At 41.0% G+C, this 19,813-nt stretch overlaps 2 protein-coding genes across 2 annotated transcripts; one reads left to right on the top strand and one right to left on the bottom strand.

Moving 5' to 3' along the window:
• The first annotated feature begins 1,455 nt into the window (after nt 1-1,455).
• Nucleotides 1,456-3,414, top strand: TIGD6 (tigger transposable element derived 6). Its single transcript, XM_068979584.1, is given in 7 exon segments — nt 1,456-1,607; nt 1,676-1,986; nt 2,293-2,673; nt 2,676-2,831; nt 2,834-3,007; nt 3,010-3,082; nt 3,084-3,414. Coding segments are annotated over 7 exon segments (1,578 nt in total).
• Nucleotides 3,415-15,744: 12,330 nt separating this feature from the next.
• On the bottom strand, nt 15,745-19,422 carry SLC26A2 (solute carrier family 26 member 2). Its single transcript, XM_068981459.1, has 2 exons — nt 18,739-19,422; nt 15,745-17,265 (listed from the first exon to the last, which is right to left on the bottom strand). Exons 1-2 carry the CDS (start codon nt 19,420-19,422, stop codon nt 15,745-15,747), a joined length of 2,205 nt encoding a protein of 734 aa, XP_068837560.1.
• Between the last annotated feature and the right edge of the window lie 391 nt (nt 19,423-19,813).

Below are 19,813 nucleotides of genomic sequence, written 5' to 3'. Positions count from 1 at the left end.
ACTAGGCTAGCCTGTATTTATCTTCAGAGTTAGGGCCACCTCTTAGGAAAATGTACTTTACCCATTAGGTACTCCACCTTGCAACCAAAAGACTTTCTAAAGTGCAAATCTGATCATGTCATTCCAAAAACAAACAAACAAAAACCCCCAAAACTCTAAAGGCCTCTTACTATCCCAAGATCCTTGTTTTCTTCTCCAAAGACACTCCCCCCCTCCCCGACAATGCCTTTTTATTTTCTACAGTACTTCATTGCTTTTACACAGTTCCTTCTATGTCATGAATTCCTTTAACTCCCAACATCAATCTTGTTTCCTCTTAGAAGTACACTGCCCATCTCTGTCCCGCTTCTTTGTTGATCATCCCACTTCTTTGTTCTTCCACAGTACACTGTAGCCTCTATTCAAGTACTCCATACACTCTCTAGTTTTGTCTTCCCTGCTTCCCTAGTAATGTTCTCAGTGGTAGGCACTATGCTGCATTCATCCTTGTATGGCTGACATCAAGTATAGTGCTTAGCACAAAGAGGATGTCATGAATGGATAGACATGCGTGGAGGTAGTGGCAGAAGTCTCACAGCCTAAAGCACAGCAGCTTCTCTTGTTCTCAGAGGATTCTCATGATAAAAGGTTTAAGCAGGCAGTTACCAAAACTGCTGCTGCTGGATTATTTCCTTCATAGCACATATCACACTCTAGATTAACAAATTTTTCTGTTCAATTATTATCTCCCTAGATCACATTGTATATTTCATAAGGGCAGGAACCTTGACAATGTTGTTCATCACTGTATCCTCACCACTAGGCACCTGTAATTATTTATTAAATGAATGTGTGGCTACCAGAAACATCTTCCCACAGTGAAAAATCCTTCCAAACCATGACGACAGAGCTATAAAGATTTCGCTGTGGTGGGATTTCAAGCAGGACTATAGATTGACAGTAACAGCACTAATCTGAGTCAAGAAATCTGAGCTATATGAATTTGGGTAGGCCCCTTCCCTGGGCCTCAGTTTCTGCATCTATGAAATGAGCCTGATAATAATTCCTTGGATTTATATAATGCATTGCTATTTGCAGAACTATTACCATCTATTATTTCAGTCTAGTCTCATAGCAGAGCAGACACAGTTATTATTTTTATGAAGGCTCAGAAAATTTGAGGAAACTTGACTAGATCTCTTCTATTTCAAACATTCTATTAATATGGTGAATCTGTATAAATAATCTCTACAAAAAGTCAGTAGCATGAATCCCATCTTCTCTTGACTTTGGCCTTATCATTTTTTAATATGATTTTAAAAATCTGAACTCATCTTTTAGGGGGAATCCAGTATCTTTGGTTCCTGATAAGCACTCCATTTTGTCTTCTCGGTTTTCCACACTTGCAGCAAAACAAGCCAAGAGGAGGAACGGACACAGCCTTGGTAGTTGTGGCCTGACCCTCACTCTACAGATATGGGAAACAAGGGACACAGGAAGCATCCACAGTTCTCCCTGGAGGAGAAAATGAGAGTTGTGGAAGCTGTAGACTCAGGCAAGAGGAAAGGCAATGTGGCAAAAGAATTTGGCATCATTCCTTCTACTCTGTCTACATTCTTAAAATGAAAGTCACTCAGTCGCGTCTGACTCTTTGACACCCCATGGACTATATAGTCCATGAAATTCTCTAGGCCAGAATACTGAAGGATCATGCCAAATTTGAAGAGAAGATGCAGGAGGCATGTATGGGACTTCAGCAGAAAAGGATACGGAGTGCTTTTTATGATGACATTGATAAGACTGTTTTTGCCTGGTTTCAAGAAATCCATGCCAAAAATGTTCTTGTGACTGGTTCTGTCATTCAGAAAAAAGCACTAAACTTGGCCAATAAGGTTGGCTATGACAATTTTCAAGCAAAAGTGGGCTGGCTGAACAGAATTCAGGATTGCCACGAAATTTCTTTGAAAGCAGTCTGTAGAGGGCATAGTGAGAGACTAATGCAAGGAGATCCAACCAGTCCATTCTGAAGGAGATCAACCCTGGGATTTCTTTGGAAGGAATGATGCTAAAGCTGAAGCTCCAGTACTTTGGCCACCTCATGTGAAGAGTTGACTCATTGGAAAAGACTCTGATGCTGGGAGGGATTGGGGGCAGGAGGAGAAGGGGACGACCAAGGATGAGATGGCTGGATGGCATCACGGACTCAACGGACGTGAGTCTGAGTGAACTCCGGGAGATGGTGATGGACAGGGAGGCCTGGCGTGCTGCGATTCATGGGGTCGCAAAGAGTTGGACACGACTGAGCAACTGAACTGAACTGAACTGAACTGAACAAGTGGCATGCAGAGGAAATTGTAAAACTAGTTGCTGACTTCAGCCCAGATGATATCTTTAATGCTGATGAGACAGGAATGTTTTTCCAGTTGCTTCCCCAGCACACGCTTGCTGCTAAAGGGGACCATTGTCAAGGGGACAAGAAAGCGAGGCAGCGGTTGACAGCACTCTTTTGTTGCAGCGCTTTAGGAAATGAAAAAATGAGACCATTGATTGTTGGTAGGTCAGCCAACCCACACTGACTCAAGAATGTCCATTCCTTCCCCTGTGACTACTGAGCCAACCAGCAGGCATGGATGACACAGGTTATGTTTAATGAATGGCTGATGCAAGTGGATGCCAGGATGAAGCAGGCGAACACTGGATCCTCCTGCTGACCGACAAGTGCTCTGCTCACAGCATGCTTCTTCCGTGCTTGGCAAGGACTCAGGTGTGGTATCTGCCCTCAAACTGCACTGCCGTCCTGCAGCCACTGAATCTTGGCATAGTTCATACCATGAAAGTGCGGTGCAGGAGCCACCTTTACAACTGATCCTCCTCAAGTTCACCAGCAGTGAGGATCAAGAAAAAGTGGACATCAAGCAGGCTGATGGCATGATTGCTGCAGCATGTTGGTCAGCCAAGCGGTCCACAGTGGTGAAATGCTGGCAGAAGGCAGGCATCGTCCCTGTGGAACTGACAGATTCTGACAGAGAACAGCCACTGGTGAACCAGGTATTGCCACTGAAAAGTTGTGGCACTTGGTGGCTCTTGCCACCTGTGTCCCAAATGAATTTCCAAGACTTTGTCACTGCAGACGATGACCTCATCATCTCTCAGGAGCTGTTGGACACAGAGGTCATCCAGGACATGGGAGCCAGAAAAAGTACTGATGAAGCTGGAAGTGAAGATAAGGGGGAGGCATCTTTGCCACAGCAGCCAAAAATCACCATCACAGAGGCCATCTCAAGAGCACAGAAGCTTAAACGGTTCCTTTCCACTTGTGCAGGTGTTCCTGATGCCATTTTTGGACAGCTAAATGGCATAGATGAATATTTAATGAGAAGAGTGATACAAACTCTTGTTGATTCCAAAATTACAGATTTCCTCCAAACAAAATAATATAGAAATTAACTGCTTCTTTTAATTCAGAGGATGTAGTTTACAAGAATAAATTTCTTTAGATAGGAATATTGAACTTAAATTTTGAGCAATATGACAACATTCCAGTTTTCTGAAATAATCAGGAAGCTTTCTTGAATGGAATTTGGGACCCAAGGGTTTTCATTTCTACCAAGTTCCCAGGCGATGCCAATGCTGATGTGGTCCAAGGTCCATGCTTGAGAACCACTGGTCCTGCAGGGTTCTACCGCTTCTCTTTTTAACTGGCCATCTAAATACCCCCAATCACTAACTGTCAAAAAAAAAAGCATCAGCCGTTCTTACTCTAGAACTGTAACTCCTTCCTGCTGATCTAGTAACTCCAGAACCTTCTTAGCTATTTTCCTGAATGCCCTACCGAGTATTCAGTAGGTACATCTATGTCAAAAGAATTACCAAGAGCCATCTAGCCTATCAAAGCATCTTTTAGTACTTCAGGATTATTATCAGTAGGGTGCCAGAGTATAGGGAAATAAAGTGCCTGAAAGAGGAGACATGCTACAACCTGGAAAGCATGGTAATACCAGTGTACCTCTAAAATCCAGGCAAGGCGTGAGGAACGTTTATGAGAGAGATGACCTGTGTGAGAATGTTTGGATTATTCGGATAATCCACGGTGGTCCTCTGCACACCAGTGAATAACCCAGCCTGGACCATGTCATTAATACAAGGGCACACTGTTTGCCTTCACTACAATTACTTCATTGCTGTTGTTGTTCAGTCACTAAGTCGCGTCCAACTCTTTGCGACCCCATGGACTGTAGCCCACCAGGCTCCTCTGACCGTGGGGTTTCCCAGGCAAGAATACTGGAGTGGGTTGCCATTTCCTTCTCCAAGGGATCATTCCAGGTCAGGGATCAAATCTGCATCTCCCACACTGGCAGGTGGATTCTTTACCACTGAACTACCAGGGAAGCCCGTAAGTCACCCTTATTCATTTGCGTTTGTTCTTCAAAGAGTCTGTTAAGAGCAAAGTGAAGTTATTTAAAACTGTATAAATTTATCATAAAATTTATATAAATATACCACTGTAAAGCAAGTATCCTCCAATTAAAAATAAAAAATAAAATTATATTAAGTTTTTCTCCTATAAAAAGGCATGCTTAATATCCTCTGAAACCCTAGTATCTGTTAGTCATGAGTTAGATAAGTGTCAGGTTCATTTTTAGAAGGTACACGCAATACCTGTTACTGTTGTAGTGTGGTTCCCTGCCACAAGTTAATTTTATGGCTATTTTAGAAATCCATAGCAATTTAGTGATTTTTCTTCCTGTAGTTACTTAATTGAAACAGATGTATAAAGCAGATTAATCATAGAAAATACCACTTCCATGTTGAACAAAAGAACAAACACACACACACAGCAGATGCTTAAATAGATGTGTTTTTTTTAAAAACCTTATTATGGATATTTTTTCCTTTTAACAAACTAATAATATAATTTGAATTGAAGTTATTATACATATTTTAAATTATTAACTCATAGGAGAGGAAAACAGTGTCTTCTGGCTAAGTCCTGTGGTTCTGTCTCACTGTCAGCACCTTAATTGCTCTCATCATGTGTCAGGATTACTCATGAAATTTCTAATTTCTTCTCTCATCTTTCTTCCCGAAGTCCATTTTGCACATGTTAGAACTCTTTCCCCTCCCCAATTATCTGTAGTGGCTCCCAAAGGCCTACAAAAGCAGAAGACTGTTTAGCTGAGTTCTAGCACCCTCTGGAGTTGACTACAACCTGCATCTGCAACTTGGCTGTCAGCACAGCTTAGTGTGTGAGGCCCCCACCGTGGGCCGTTGTCTCCACTCCACGCCATGTCTGCCAGTGTGCCTTTGCCTGAATGCCTCACCCTGCTCTCTACCAAGCTGGGCCTCACATGTTCTTCAAGCTCTAACCAAAGTCATCTTTCTTTTAGCCCTTCTTGAAGACTCCAGCGCCTGTTCCACCTTTCTCTCCCTCAACTCCTCAGCACTGCTGTCTCTATCATTCAGTTAAGCACTTAAATGTTTTGTCAGCATTCTTAAATGTTTGTCAACATCACTTAAATGTTTGTCAACATACAGTAGCCAGACTGTAAGCTTCACGAGAGCAGGAACCTCTGCCTTTGTAACCGTAAAGGTGCCTAGCACTGTTCTGGGAACATCAATAAACATCAGTAGGCACATCAGTAAACACTGGTGTATAAATTAATGTCAAGTAATGTCAAAGCCACCTTATTTTTAAAGCTGCAAGAAGCACTGATCTTACTAGAAAATGATTTGGAGATAAGATAGGGCTGCCATCTATTTTAAAAGGACTTGCAAAATTTTTCCATGAGTCATCATTCAAATATTATTCCAGTCCAGGTTACAATCTATTCTTTGATTATGAAGAATTCTAATACAGAATTAAACCTATTTCCTTGCACAGAAAGTCACTGCTGGAATCTCCATTTCTGTAAGATAAGACTTTAGTGTGAAAGGCTTTGTCTCAGTGCTTTGTATATAGTAATATTCAGTAAGTATGTGCTTAAACGTGCTCTTTAAAAAAAGAAATCTCACATTCTTGACTCATTTAACATATCATATGAATTATATCCAAGCAGATGGAAATCAGACCCAGAAGAGCTTTTGCAGTCTGGTTTATGTCAGGTGAAACTTGGCTCCTCTTGGATATTGGGGGTTTTTGTTGTTGCTGTTGTTGTTTTGCCTTCTGCAATGTGGGATCTTAGTTCCCTCACCAGGGATCAAACCTGTACCCCCGCAGTGAAAGCGCAGTTTAAACCACTGGACCACCTGTACAGTCCCCAAATTAGAGGGGTTTGACACTGTTTTAAACTAAAAAAGGTTGATGCTATCCCTCCTTGGTCTGCTGTCTTCATCAGGCCCTCTCTGGCTTCTCTCTGACTTTCTGCTCCCTCCAACCCCACTTGAGGATATAGTTTTGTCCCACCTGACCAATCCATTTTGTAAGCCACCATTCTGGGATTACGGACCTACCTCAATTGTCCTGTCATGAGGATAAAAAAGTGTACCTGTAAATGCTGTCTGTTGTCATCACTTGCTTCCCAAGTGGCGCAGTGGTAAAAAATCCACCTGCCAATACAGGAGGCACAGGAGATGCAGGTTCGATCTTTGGTTCGGGAAGATCCCCTGGAGTAGGAAATGGCAACCTGCTCCAGTATTCTTGCCTGGAAAGTTCCATGGACAGAGCCTGGCAGGCTACAGCCCACGGGGTCACAAAGAGTCGGACACAACTGAGCGCGCACACACACACACATTGTCATTACTATCCACCCAATTTGGAACCTAACCATCTAGAGGCAAGGACCTGCCTTACCACTAAAATATCTTGGGGTTCAGTGTTCCAGAACCACCCAACCTGAGCAATAGATAAAACTCAATGAGTTGTCTTTGCCCTATTCCTATGAAGGGCTCTTTCATTAAAAAGGAAGAAAGCTAAGGGACTTTCCTGGTGGTCCAGTGGCTAAGACTCCATGCTCCCAATGCAGGGGGCCAGGGCTCGGTCCCTGATAGGGGAACTAGATCTCACATGCTGCAACTAAGACCTCAAGCAGCCAAATAAGTATTTTAAAAATTGATGTGTAAAAGAAGAAAGCTAAGACTTATTGACTGCATATTTATGTCAAACATTGTGTCACTTCTTATCATTTAATCTTTCCAACAAATCATAATACCAAAGGATAGATAGTTATCTTCGAATTGGGATGTGGTAGAGGGCTACCAAGGGGTAGCTCAGTTGGTAAAGAATCTTCCTGCAATGCAGGAGACCCTGGTTCGATTCCTGGGTCAGGCAGTTCCCCTGGAGAAGGGATAGGCTACCCACTGTAGTATTCTTGGGCTTCCCTTGTGGCTCAGCTGGTAAAGAATCTGCCCGCAATGCAGGAGACCTGAGTTTGATCCCAGAGTTGGAAAGATCCCCTGGAGAAGGAAAAGGCTACCCACTCCAGTATTCTGGCCTGGAGAATTCCATGAGCTGTAGTCAGTGGGGTCACAATGAGTGACACAAATGAGCAACTTCACTCACTCACTCAGAGCATATTCCTGCCACCAGAGGGCAGAGGTGGGCTACATGAGGGAGACAGTTCAGACAACTGAAGAAATTAGGAATTTCTTGGAATTTCTCTGACATAGCAGAGACTGAGAAAGTAGAGGAGGAAAGGGAGAGGAGACACAGGATGTGGGACTTGTTCAAGCAACTGATTTAGAAATACTATAGCTTGAGCTTCCCTGGTGGCTCAGTGGTAAAGAATCTGCCTGCCAATGCAGAAGACACGGGTTCGATCCCTGGTCCAGGAACATGCCACACGTCAAGGAGCTACTACTAAGCCCATGTGCCACACAGCTACTGAGCCTGTGCTGCAGAGCCCTTGCACTGCAACTACTGAAGCCTGTGTGTCCTAAAGCCCATGCTCCATGACAAGAGAAGCCACAGCAATGAGAGGCCTGCATACTGCAACTAGAGCAGCCCCCAATGTCCATATCTAGAGAAGTGCAGCAAAGAAGACCCACCACAGCCAAAAATAAATAAAATTATTTTTTAAAAAGAAATAACTGTACCTCAGACTACCCAATCCACCCCGTTGTACACATTTATCCCTTCAAATATTGATAACCACATGCCACATAATTGACTCTGGGCAGATAATTGACTCTGCAAATAAGCCAGTGTTAGAGAAATAGTCACCCATCAATATATCCATGCTTTCAATAATCACTGAAATGTTGCACCTTATGAAATACCCACTGCTGACCTGAAAGGCACAGAGAATGAATTAAGTTCATGACCCTCCCCTCAAGCAGTCCAGGAAGCAGAGGATATCAATGAGAGGGGAAAAATAATAATAGAGTTGTAAAGGCCATTTTAGAGAATAATCAGAGAATTTACAGAAGTACAGAGATAGAACCCAAAGGAGCCCCTGCATGAGAAGAGGAATTCAATAGGAATTGTTGCTAGGAGCCAGGGACATTTAATATGAAGTGTCTGAAGAAAAGAGTAGGGAGTTGTGTATATGGGGCTGGGACGCAATCCCTGGCGGAAGGAACAGCCTTCTATAAAAAGGCCTCAGTATTTAAAAACTGGCCCATTTGGGAACAGCTAAGGTTAAGGTCCGTCTAGTCAAGGCTATGATTTTTCCAGTGGTCATGTATGGATGTGAGAGTTGGACTGTGAAGGAGGCTGAGTGCCAAAGAATTGATGCTTTTGGACTGTGGTGTTGGAGAAGACTCTTGAGAGTCCCTTGGACTGCAAGGAGATCCAACCAGTCCATTCTGAAGGAGATCAACCCTGGGATTTCTTTGGAAGGAATGATGCTAAAGCTGAAACTCCAGTACTTTGGCCACCTCATGTGAAGAGTTGACTCATTGGGAAAGACTCTGATGCCGGGAGGGATTGGGGGCAGGAGGAGAAGGGGACGACGGAGGATGAGATGGCTGGATGGCATCACGGACTCGATGGACGTTGAGTCTGAGTGAACTCCGGGAGATGGTGATGGACAGGGAGGCCTGGCGTGCTGCGATTCATGGGGTCGCAAAGAGTCGGACACCACTGAGCGACTGAACTGAACTGAACTGAACTGAACTGAAGGTTAGAGGCAGGGATGTCAAGCAAAGGATGTGTGGTAGGACAAGTGACTGGAGATGCAAACAAGAACATAGTTTTTAAGGTCCTCTTGGCTAAAGCATTAATTCTGAACTTACCCTAAAAACACTGGAGAACCACTTACAAGTGTCAAACTTCATTTTTGTAGAAACTAAGAACTAATGTAAAGGCTGAGCTGCAAAGATAAGGTAAACTAGTTAGGCTGTGACATCATCCCAAAGAAAAATGATACACATTGAGGGCAAGGAAGAGGTGTTGGACTTCAAAGACTCTTGTCAGGTAGATGGCTTTGGTGTGAGAGATGAAGAGGAATGTTCTAGAATTTCCCAGGATTCTGGCTTGAGTACCTAGCTCATGCCATAATCAAGAAAGGTTAAACAGGAGGTGCTTGGAGATATATTGCTTATGAGATGCCCGTGGGATCCAGGTTGAACTGTCCAGGAACAGCTGTGGAGATTTATACACAGATAGACATGCTGGTTAGTGTTTAGAAATGTCAGGCTAGAAATTATGTTTGGCTGGCATTTGCATACATATAAGGGGATTAAAGCCGTAAATGTGGATACAGTCATCTGGGGAGAGCTTACAATGCAAGGTGTTTATGATATGAGGGTCCATGAACCAGCCTTTTCCTATAATCATCTGTGTATACATGCACATGTGGCATTTCTCCAAGAAGAGCCATACTTGAATCAGTTACAATGGATCTGGAAATTCAAACTTTAAGCAGTAGTGCTATATGAGGAGGAACAAGGCCAAGGACACAAGCACTGAAAGGACCGACAGGACAGCAGAGCCCTCCAAGCTGGTTAGAGATGCTAGAGAATGAGTGTGAGGCACCGCAGGGGCTCTGGATCCTAGATGCTGCGTGCAGACAGAGTGAGGGCACACTCCTTCACCCTGTGGGGTAGGTACGAGCTTAGGAGCAGAATGCCCAGGGCTACCAAAGCACTGCCAAAGGAACACTGAAAACTGTCCTTAACCCCATACACACACTCCTACTTCTTCTCCACAGTGGAGAGGCAGACGAGGGGGGACATTCCAAGAGGCTCTCAGCAGGTATGGGGAGGGGATGGTGGTACAGATTTGTCCTTACCAAGTGGTATGTGCTCCAGTTAGGAACTGCACTCCCACTTCTCTCACTTAGTTGGTATAAGGTGTTAGCTGCAATCTCAGGAGGAAAATGTGCTTCAAAATTCAGTGTTAGGACAGGAGTAAAACATAAGCCAGATTTGAGTTTTCTGATTTCAACACAGTAATGATCAGGAGTCATGCAACATAAGAACTGGCAGACTCTTTGAGCAATCCAGTCCTCTTCCCCTACTTCACTGATAGAAAACTTGAGTCCCCAAAGGGGACTCAGGACCCCAAAGCAAAAAGGAAAGAACTAGGCTTTTTTATGCTTTAAGATTTTCTGTAAGGACAAATACTTTTGTCTGGTGGGAAAAATGATGACTAAATCACACTCCAATGTAAAATGGTATTTTAAAATTCACTGGTGACCTAAATGTGCTTAGTTAGAAACACTTCCCTCTTGCACTTGAATAATTTATACACAGTAATATTTTATTAGCATAACAATTTATTAGCAGACAAATGACACCTCCAGATCTCAACACATACAGGATCTTATTAATAATCATCACAAACAGATCCCAGAAGAAAAGGAGCTGCTATTAACCAATCCCCCCCTCTATTGAAATAGGCTGTAATCCATCAATAACTCATCCTCAATCCATGGAGGATTAAGTATAATTTATGTGGAGTAGTATCAGCGCACTTGTTTTGTTTAAACAGATATACATACATGGTATAAAACACATTCCCAAAAGTCATTAGCCTTGAATAAACTGGAAAAAAAAAAGCAGTATACTGTTTTAGTGAATAGACAAGACTCAGAATTTAAGTTCATTCAGCTCTAATCCTAATATTGTCTTGATTTGTATACAAAACTGAAAGGAGACCTAAAAAGGTAGCATTTTATATAGATTGGTTTGTTCACACTAATTTGATGAATCATGGCAGCATCAGAACTCAAACAGTAACTCCAACTGATTTGAATTGAAAAGGCAAGAGCAGTTTCATTCCAAGTAACTTTTTAGGGATGGGGATTGGGGTGTGGGAAGAAAACTTTACTAAAATAAGTTTCTTTAAACTGCAGTTAGAGATCCTTTGTGCCTAAGGATGCTTGTCTGTTTGCCTAGTAAAAACCCTTTGTTAGAAATTCTGTCATTGGTATTTTTAGTAAGATTACAATTATTTGCCCAATTTCAGAGTCATAATTCAAGTCCAAGAAAGGTTATTCAAAGTTCCAATGTAGATTTATAAATGTGGTGGCTCCAATGTAGGCATCTAGTGTCCTTCATTATTCCAGTTTTCATAATTTAATATCTCTTTCCAATTTTACATCACTAGGAGAAAAATACCAGAAAAAAGTCTACTATTTGGCATAATGCTTATTTTACTTTCCTAACTGTATTAACATGTTTACTTTAAAATTTCAAGTGCAAAACACTTGTTTAAAAAATAGTCCTTGTCAAGATAAAAATTACCTTATAGAAATAAATTTCCCTCACTTATATGTTTAAATTCTCCATTTTAAAGTTACTAACATCTTTTTTAAAAACCTAAAATTGTATATAGTATTTCAAAACTATTTTACTTTAATAATGATAATAGGCTATGATAATAAACTAGTTGGTATATTATTTTGGCCTACTGCATAATTTTCATTCTTGTTATTAGCACTTGAATGATTCCATTCATGATTTCTAAAATCTTTATACCACAAGAAAAAAAAAAGCCAAATTAGTTCATAGCCTAAAAGCTTTCTAGATCTAATTTCTTCCTTTTCACAGTTCTTAAAGCACAGTTTCAAATAAGGCATCCACTAGAACAGATAAAACAGTAGAGGAAAAAAAAAGAAACATCAAAGAACAGAAAAATTAAAAGTCTGAATCCTATCGATTGGATTCTTACCTTGTCACTGTGCAATCATCCCTTGAGCAGAACAGGGGTGTCCTTGTTTGCCTCAGTTGCCTGCCTTCCACTCAGACATCAGTCCAGGTTCAGCTTAGGCCCTCCATAAAGCACCTCCAAGTGCTGCCGTGTGTTACTAGAAGAGTTAGCATATAGCCCACCTACTGGACTTAGTATTTAAGTCCCAGCACCTGGCCCGCGCCCTAAACTCCTGCATAGGTCCTCAGGAAGTATCTGAGGTACTGTCTACGTTGATGTTATGGCTCATCTATAGGAATACATAGAGGAAAACAAGAACGTGACTATGGAGCACAAAGCTTGAATTTATCGTTATAACTTCTAGCTTTAAGTTTCCAAAAAATTCACTACAACCCTGTTCTCACTTTTATATTAAGCTCAGGGCTAACACCACACATGTTCTTAAAGTGACAAATTACTAACAGAATACCCCTGCAGAGAATTATTTTTCTTGTTAAAATGTGGTCATAACATTAGAATAGTCTGATGAACTCATCTAATATATTGACAGTTTAAAGATCACCATTTACCATGCTATAAATTTACCAGTAAATTTTGGCTTCAGTGTCTACTGATGTTTAAAAGCTATTTCAGTTTATCCAAATTTTGTTTTCCTTTGCTCCTTAAAAAAGTTAACTAGACATCTTTCAGTTTTACTGATATCAGAGGCTACAGTCACTCAATCTAGAGTTATCTACAGTAGGTCAACCCCGGCTTTGGCCTCAACCTTGGCTACTGGCTCTTTCACTTTGGCAAATCTGTGCACTCCCCTTCTAGAAGCAGAATCCAGTTCTGAGTCTGCTCTCAAACTAAGCTGTGGCTCTTAATCCTGGTCTCCCTACTTATGGACAGTCAAGTCTGAAGCTAACCAGGGGTTGAATCCTATTCATCTGAGGCCCTCATCTCCCTTGCTTGGTCAGAGATCATCTTTTTAACAGTCTATTCCCTTCGCCTCTCTCTTGAATGTTACCCTTTGACTCTAGGTGAACTCTACCCCTCTGGTTGTATGAGTTTTAACCATCAAGAGTGTACATATATTTCGATTAAATTACCATTTTAAGATATTCAGAATTTTGTACATTCATCAATAAGCAATACAAATATGCGTCAGTTAGACTCTAAAGTTCAGAGTAAGCAAGACATTTTTGTGTCAATAAAGTATCACCTCATCAACTAAATCAACCAAACCTTTGAGCAAGAAAGCAGATTCCTTTGGCTTTGGTTATAGGCTTGATTCCTTTAAATACCAGCAATCAAAAAATCTTAACATGAAAGTACAGGCAGATTTCAATCCAAGCAGACAACGTAAGATTTAAATTCTAGTGTATCTTCAGTATTTTTACAAATGGCTTCCAAAAGTAGAATCTCTTATTCGGTCGGGTAGGTAGGAGAAAAGCAAACCAGAACACAGATTCAAGAATCTGCTAATTACATAAAGTTCCAGAATTGTTTATATCTACATTTTGGGCAGAAATGGGAAGTAAAGGTCAAAGCCTGTTATTCTGTTCTTTTAAGAGATTTTCTAAATTCTTTGGAATCTTTTCTAATTCCCCCGTGGTAAGGTTTGCTAAATTATAAAGTCATCTTGAACATGTAGTCATTACTCTATCACACGGCATTAGGTATTTACCATGATCTGGACTCAAACTTGGCTCGGGTAAGGTACAAGACCGGGTTGAAAACAAATGACAACCAAGATACTTTGATTTTACTATTCCCTTTCGTCTAAGACTAGAAAGACAGAGCAAATATTTGCTACAAACAATAAACAAAAGAGACACAAATACAAACAGCAGTTAATATTTCTGCAATTCAAGACTTAAATTCTAAAAGGATGTCAAAACTCTAAGGACACTATTACATTTAATCATGATGTCAATCACCTCAAAGAGAGAAATCTAGCTCCTGAGAAACTGCTTTGTTTTAATGATAGAAAGGCGTTTTTCATGTAAACTGATGGGCAGAGCTCTATCAGAAAATCAACACTTGCAGTTTATGGAGCCAACAAGAAAGATGTTTAAGTCTCCCACTTCGGTAGATGTGTTATACATAGAGTTTGTTTCTCATAAACACATTTTTTAGAATGTAGGAATGGGTTAAAAATGATTTTGCACTTTTGTAGTTTTTATCTTGTTTGTTTAAAATGGTGTGCTAAATGTTTCAGTCTCATATAAACCATTTTCCTAATCCTAAGTTTGGAAAATCTGTTTTTTTCCCTCACCCATAAAGGTCCAGATACAGAACTATAAGCTTTCAAGGTTGGACATACTTTTCCAAAGGAAATATTTCTGTACCACAACTAGTGACCAGGTATGATAAATAGTACATCCCCAGAACCTGGGTTGTATGAATATGATGCTTCTAAATCCTTTTACACAATAGTTTTAGGTGGCCCATAAAGCAAAAAGTGGTCACTGTCATCAGTATTTATTATACATCAACAGGGTGCATAGCGGTAAGCATTAGCTTTGTTTTCACTAAAACATCTACAATTACTGATGTTCTTTTGGAAGCATTCTGTCACTTCTGTGCATTTTTCTCCATTGGTCACAATAAATTTTTTCTTACAGAGTAAAAATGAATAGTAGCTTCTCAAATATGAGAAAGACTGTCAATTCCCAGCTGACTTGCTAAACATGGGAAGGAAAGAAAAATTCACTACTAAATAAACAAATTTTTAAAGGAAGTTGTCAATCATTCCTTTTTTGCAATCTGTCCGGAACAGTTTGCCTCAAGGTCACTTAAAAAGCTACAAGAAATTGCCAAGTCAGCACTGTGCCTTTTCTCTGGCAAACTTGTCAATCACTGGCAATCAGACATAGAGGTTTAGAACAGATTCCATGGGACACACACTACATGAAAGTTAAAACAGAGCTTAATGGCAGATTAATACTCAGAAACAAGGAGACAGGAATCACAGAAGAGACAGGGAGGATTCTCACTATGTTGACTGGCATGAAGAGCTCTTTTCTCACCTACTTACCCTAAACAAAAAGGCTGACTAAAAACATCAAATGTATCACACCACAAGCATTCTGTATAATGTGGGACTGGCTGCTAGGGTTTCACAAACCTGCTCTGCCATCGGACTCCTGATAAGACTGTGCCAGAGAGGAACGATACTTTCCTGTAAAAAGCCAGAGATCCGACTGCCATCTGGAGAGCAAAGACAGGGGATAGAGAAGTTCAAGTGAGAACAAGCTTGTCTAGTTACTACCCTGCACTCCAGAAGCTTCTTGACTTGCTGTTACAAGAGAAGACATAGATTCTTTCCCTACTTCCTTTCTCCTCTCTCTCCAAAGAGCCATGCCAGACAGGCTCCAGCTCCTCTTATGTACATGCCAGCTTTACCCCTTTACCTCCTGAAGAAGCAAAAGTTCACATGCCTGTCTCCTAAAACAGGACGGTAATTAGGTTTGGGGCTACTTTACAGTTCAACAGATATTTAATTCCAAGAATATCTCATATTTGAGAGAAAACTTAAAACCACATTTTCTTTTTTTGATTCTAACTAAAAGCTCTGCTGCATTTGTGTATTTACAAAGGCCATCAACTTCAAAGGAAGAATTCTGCCTAGCCTAAAGGTTAAAATTTCTTGTGTGCAGCAATTTCCAGTTCCACAGTATAAAATGCTACACACTTGAAATTTTAACCTGTTGGCTAGATGGGATTCTTCCTTCCATCTACCTTCTCAATCAATCACTGGAAAAACTTGGACCATTGGGAACATATCTCTCTTTTTGATTCTGAGAGTCTTCTGCAAAAGTCATGGCTTCATATACACTATAAAAGAGAAGGTTTTCTTCATCCTTTTTGCAGTACTCTCCCCTGGCCAGGGAGTCCCTCACAGAGGGATTGCATTGAGCCAGCAGAACCTGGATGCCAATAGCTTCATAATCTCTGCGAACTTCTTTCAGTGTATGGATCCCTGCTGTATCTAAAAACTGTATTGCACTACAGTCAATCACTAGTGTATGAAACTCTAAGGGATCATGGGAAAGTTGCACTGAAACTTCGTCCTGGATTCCACTGAGTGTTACTGTTTCCCTTTTGATCTTTTTCTTTGCTGCCTTCCTCTGAGCTGCTTTTACTAAGACTGGGTTGAGAGTTTTTTTGTATAAGACAGATTTAAAATATTCTTTGTTTACGTAGTAGAGAGGGGCCACAAAGCGGAAAATCTTGATGCCTGACTTGGCCTGAAGGTTCTTGTAGGCAGACATGGACTCAAAGACTTCAGAATCTTCCACCAAGCCAAGCAATGAAGACTTTGGCTTCTGAGTGCGGAGGATAACACAAAACATAGAAAAACAAACCCCAGTAAGCAGGCCTATTTCAGTACTGATCAGTGCAGAGGACAGCATAGTAACAAACCAGATAACTGTGTCCATTCTGCTAATCCTCCACATCTGGGGCAGATCCTTAAATTTACATAGGGCTCCCCGGAGATTTACAATAGTGATCACACCAAGGACACTTTTCTGCAGGCAGAAGAACAAAGGAGCTATGACCAAGAGGACCAACAAAAGAACCAGAGCTGTCATCACACCAGAAACCTGAGTTTGACAGCCTGTGGATTCTTTCACCAGTGTCTTTGCAAGAGCTGCGCTAGTAGTGAAGCTGTGGAAGAAGGAAGGGATGATATTGCAAAAGCCGATAGCGTACATTTCCTGATTAGCTTTGACTGTGTAGCCATGTTTCTTGGCAAACATCTCAGAAAGTGATACAGTGATAGCAAACCCAATGATAGCAATAGCTATTGCATCTACAGCCACTCTAGGAATTAAGTTCCAGTCAGGTGCTTTGGGTGGCATAAACCCAGTGGGAATATGCCCAGCAATACTGGTGCCATATTTCTCAGAGAGTTTTCCAAAATGAGAGGCCAATGTGGCTGCCACAACAACAAAGAGTTCAACAGGAATCGGTGCCTTAAGCTTGGACTTGAAGCGCTCATTGAGTTCTTTGGTTGGCAAAAGAACCAAAAGGCACAAAAGGCTGGTGATGAGATCACAGATATTGGTCTCATGGATGTTTCTGAAGATATGTATCCAAGTAGTGATGAGTGATCCCACTCCACCACTTCGAGGAAGGCTGAGTCCAAGGAGGTACTTGACTTGAGATGTAAGAATAGTGAAGGAGGCACCAGTGACAAACCCACCCAGCAAGGCATCGGAGAGGTAGACTGAGACAAAGCCCACTTGAAAGAAGCCCATCGCTACCTGGAAGAAAGGATATACAAGTGTTAAAGATCAATGGAAAAGACCTTATAAATCCTATATTCCCCTAGTATTTCTTTGTGTGGAGGCACTCTACCTGAGAACTACAGAATGTCACAGCTAGAAACAAAAACACAATCATTTATCAATTCTCTCATTTTACGAAGAGAGGGCTCATTTTACTGACACTCAGAGGCCTGAACAAGTTGCCCAAGGTCACAGTGTTACTAACTAGCCCAGACAAGAAGTCAGGATTCCTACTTTCTTGCTCAATGTTTCTTAAACTTGAATAAGGTTCAGATTGCTTTGAAAAAGAAAAAGTCTCCCAAGGATCTATGAGAAATCATAAAGATGCAAACTGGAAAAATTCTAACTTTTTTATTTTTCTTTAAATCACGTATCATTACTGTAAAAGTTTTTACTGATAAAACAAAAAACTAGATTCACATCAAAATGGAATCACACTTTAAAAATGATTATAGAACTCTCTTTAATCTAACTTCAAACTGAGAAACGATTTTCAGCCTGTGTACATGTGGGTATGCCATACTGCCTTCCATGTTAATTCTACATCCTCAAATATACAGTATTTTATTTCTTTTTCCTCTTCCCAATCAATTCTTCCTCAAAATTCTATTGTACCCTTTCTCATTCTTGGTGAGGCATACTAACGAAAAAACAAAAATGAACTCTGAGGACACAGCTCTTCTGTTCACCAGCCTCTTCTCCCTCCCCTCTTACCCAGGCACCTAATAGAGTAAGCTACTCTTCTGTGTCCCATATTGGTTCTAAATGTCTCTAACAGAGAAAAGGGTTAATGCTGGCACTGACTCCTGAATGCCAAAAGGCACAGGCATGATGATAATGGCAGATCAGTGGATTCTGTGGAGACCCAAGAACTTCATTTCTAATCCTTCTCCTGGATGACAGTATGAAATAGAGGTCCCCAACTTGTTTCCTCCCCAACAGTCCGAGAAAACTACAAACTTTAGCGAGTGTCACTGACTAGAGCAGCAATTCTAAAAGAAAGGGGGAAGTCACCTACAGTTTAAAAAACTTGCACTCTTCCTCTCCCAACCCCAGTCACCTTCTTGCCTGTTAGTGCTGACTCTGCCAATAACCAACCACAAATAACTTCAAGCAAATCTGATAGTTCTTGATATACAAAATTAAGAAGTTAAACTAGGTGGTCTGAGGTCCCTTTCTGGTCTAAATTTTTACAACCAAATAATTAAATTCTGGCTGACTGACATTCACTAGTTAAAAGGCAGGCTGAAGTTGAGAAAATAGAAGCAGCCTTATCTTGCTTGCGGAGTCAAACTAGTGTTTAAATTTTGGCACTACCTCTTCCATAGCCTGTGCACTCAATAAATGACAGCTTTAATTATTATGATTGCTAAGATCCCTGACAGAACTAAGACTTCATGTATAGTGATTTCTTTGCCAGAAAGAATCACTTATTCCATCGTTTCTTACCTGATAAACTCCAGCCACAAAGGTTACAGTGCTGCCAACTGTAATTGCATAGCAACTTCTGTCACATGTCTTGTTTGACATCTGGTTTACTAATGAGCTCTCATTTGAAGCGGCATGGACAGTGTCATAGCCAGCTATGTATAGTTCTCGGTCAACTACTTCACCAATCATAAGGCACAGTATTCCAAAAATGCCCACAGAGATGTGACGGGAGGTACCCAAAATGAAATAAATGAGGCTGGCAAAAAAAGATGTGTACAGACCATAGATAGGTTCTTGGCCAGCCAAGAGAGAATAAGCAATGGATTGGGGCACCAATAAGATGCCCACAATCAAGCCAGACATCATATCTCCTAAAATGTTTTTCTTCAGATCATATTTTGGGAGCCACTGCAAAACAGGAAGGAAACCAAAAATGGTATTTTTGGCTTTGGTTGAACTACACTGGCAACTCTTCTCTAGTTTTTTGATAACAAACTTCTTGAAGTTATTATCTGATTTCTCTTGAGGCTCCAAATAGATCCTAGGGTGTCTAAAAAGATTACTGGACTCAAACTGCCAGAAGTCATTACGTGATTCCTCTTCATGCTCCACATGGATCCCAGATGGAGCTCTGTACTGGTCATTTCCTTTAACTGAGTCCTTGGGTGAAAGGTCATTTTGCTCTTCATTTTTCAAAGACATTTCTGGAGACAGATGTTTCAGCCTCCTATTCCAGAGAAAACAGCAGGGTTAACTTATTATGTAATTCTCAGTACTCACGTATTTTAATAGTCCTACTTGTCATGGATGAGAGTTAAGAGGAGTTCAGTTTGGGGGTAGGTATCTTTGAAACAAACCACCAGCATGGGGTGGACTGATGGGGCAAGTGTCTGATACACGCTCTGAAAGGTTTTGGTCTATTCATTCTACTTTGTTTTAGTATAGAGTCACATCTGTCCTGTGTGCAGGATCTATAAACATGCAAAGACAGATTTGCTTTACTATTCCAGGTACATACTCTGAAACATAAGCTGAATGGAGGATTGATGGTGCCCAACATGTCAACTTGGAGGGCAATCCAGGTGACCCTGCA

Source organism: Capricornis sumatraensis, chromosome 9, assembly GCF_032405125.1.
Source record: "Capricornis sumatraensis isolate serow.1 chromosome 9, serow.2, whole genome shotgun sequence".
In the NCBI taxonomy this organism is placed as follows: domain Eukaryota; kingdom Metazoa; phylum Chordata; class Mammalia; order Artiodactyla; family Bovidae; genus Capricornis; species Capricornis sumatraensis.
This window is presented reverse-complemented; position numbering and strand designations above follow the sequence as displayed.

What these genes read in the sequence shown, in the direction of transcription:
- SLC26A2 (XM_068981459.1), bottom strand. Translation starts at nt 19,422, where the DNA reads ATGTCTTTGAAAAATGAAGAGCAAAATGACCTTTCACCCAAGGACTCA. An exon ending in TTGTGGCTGGAGTTTATCAG is followed by an intron (nt 17,266 to 18,738) that starts GTAAGAAACGAT and finishes CCTTTCTTCCAG; the next exon opens with GTAGCGATGGGCTTCTTTCA.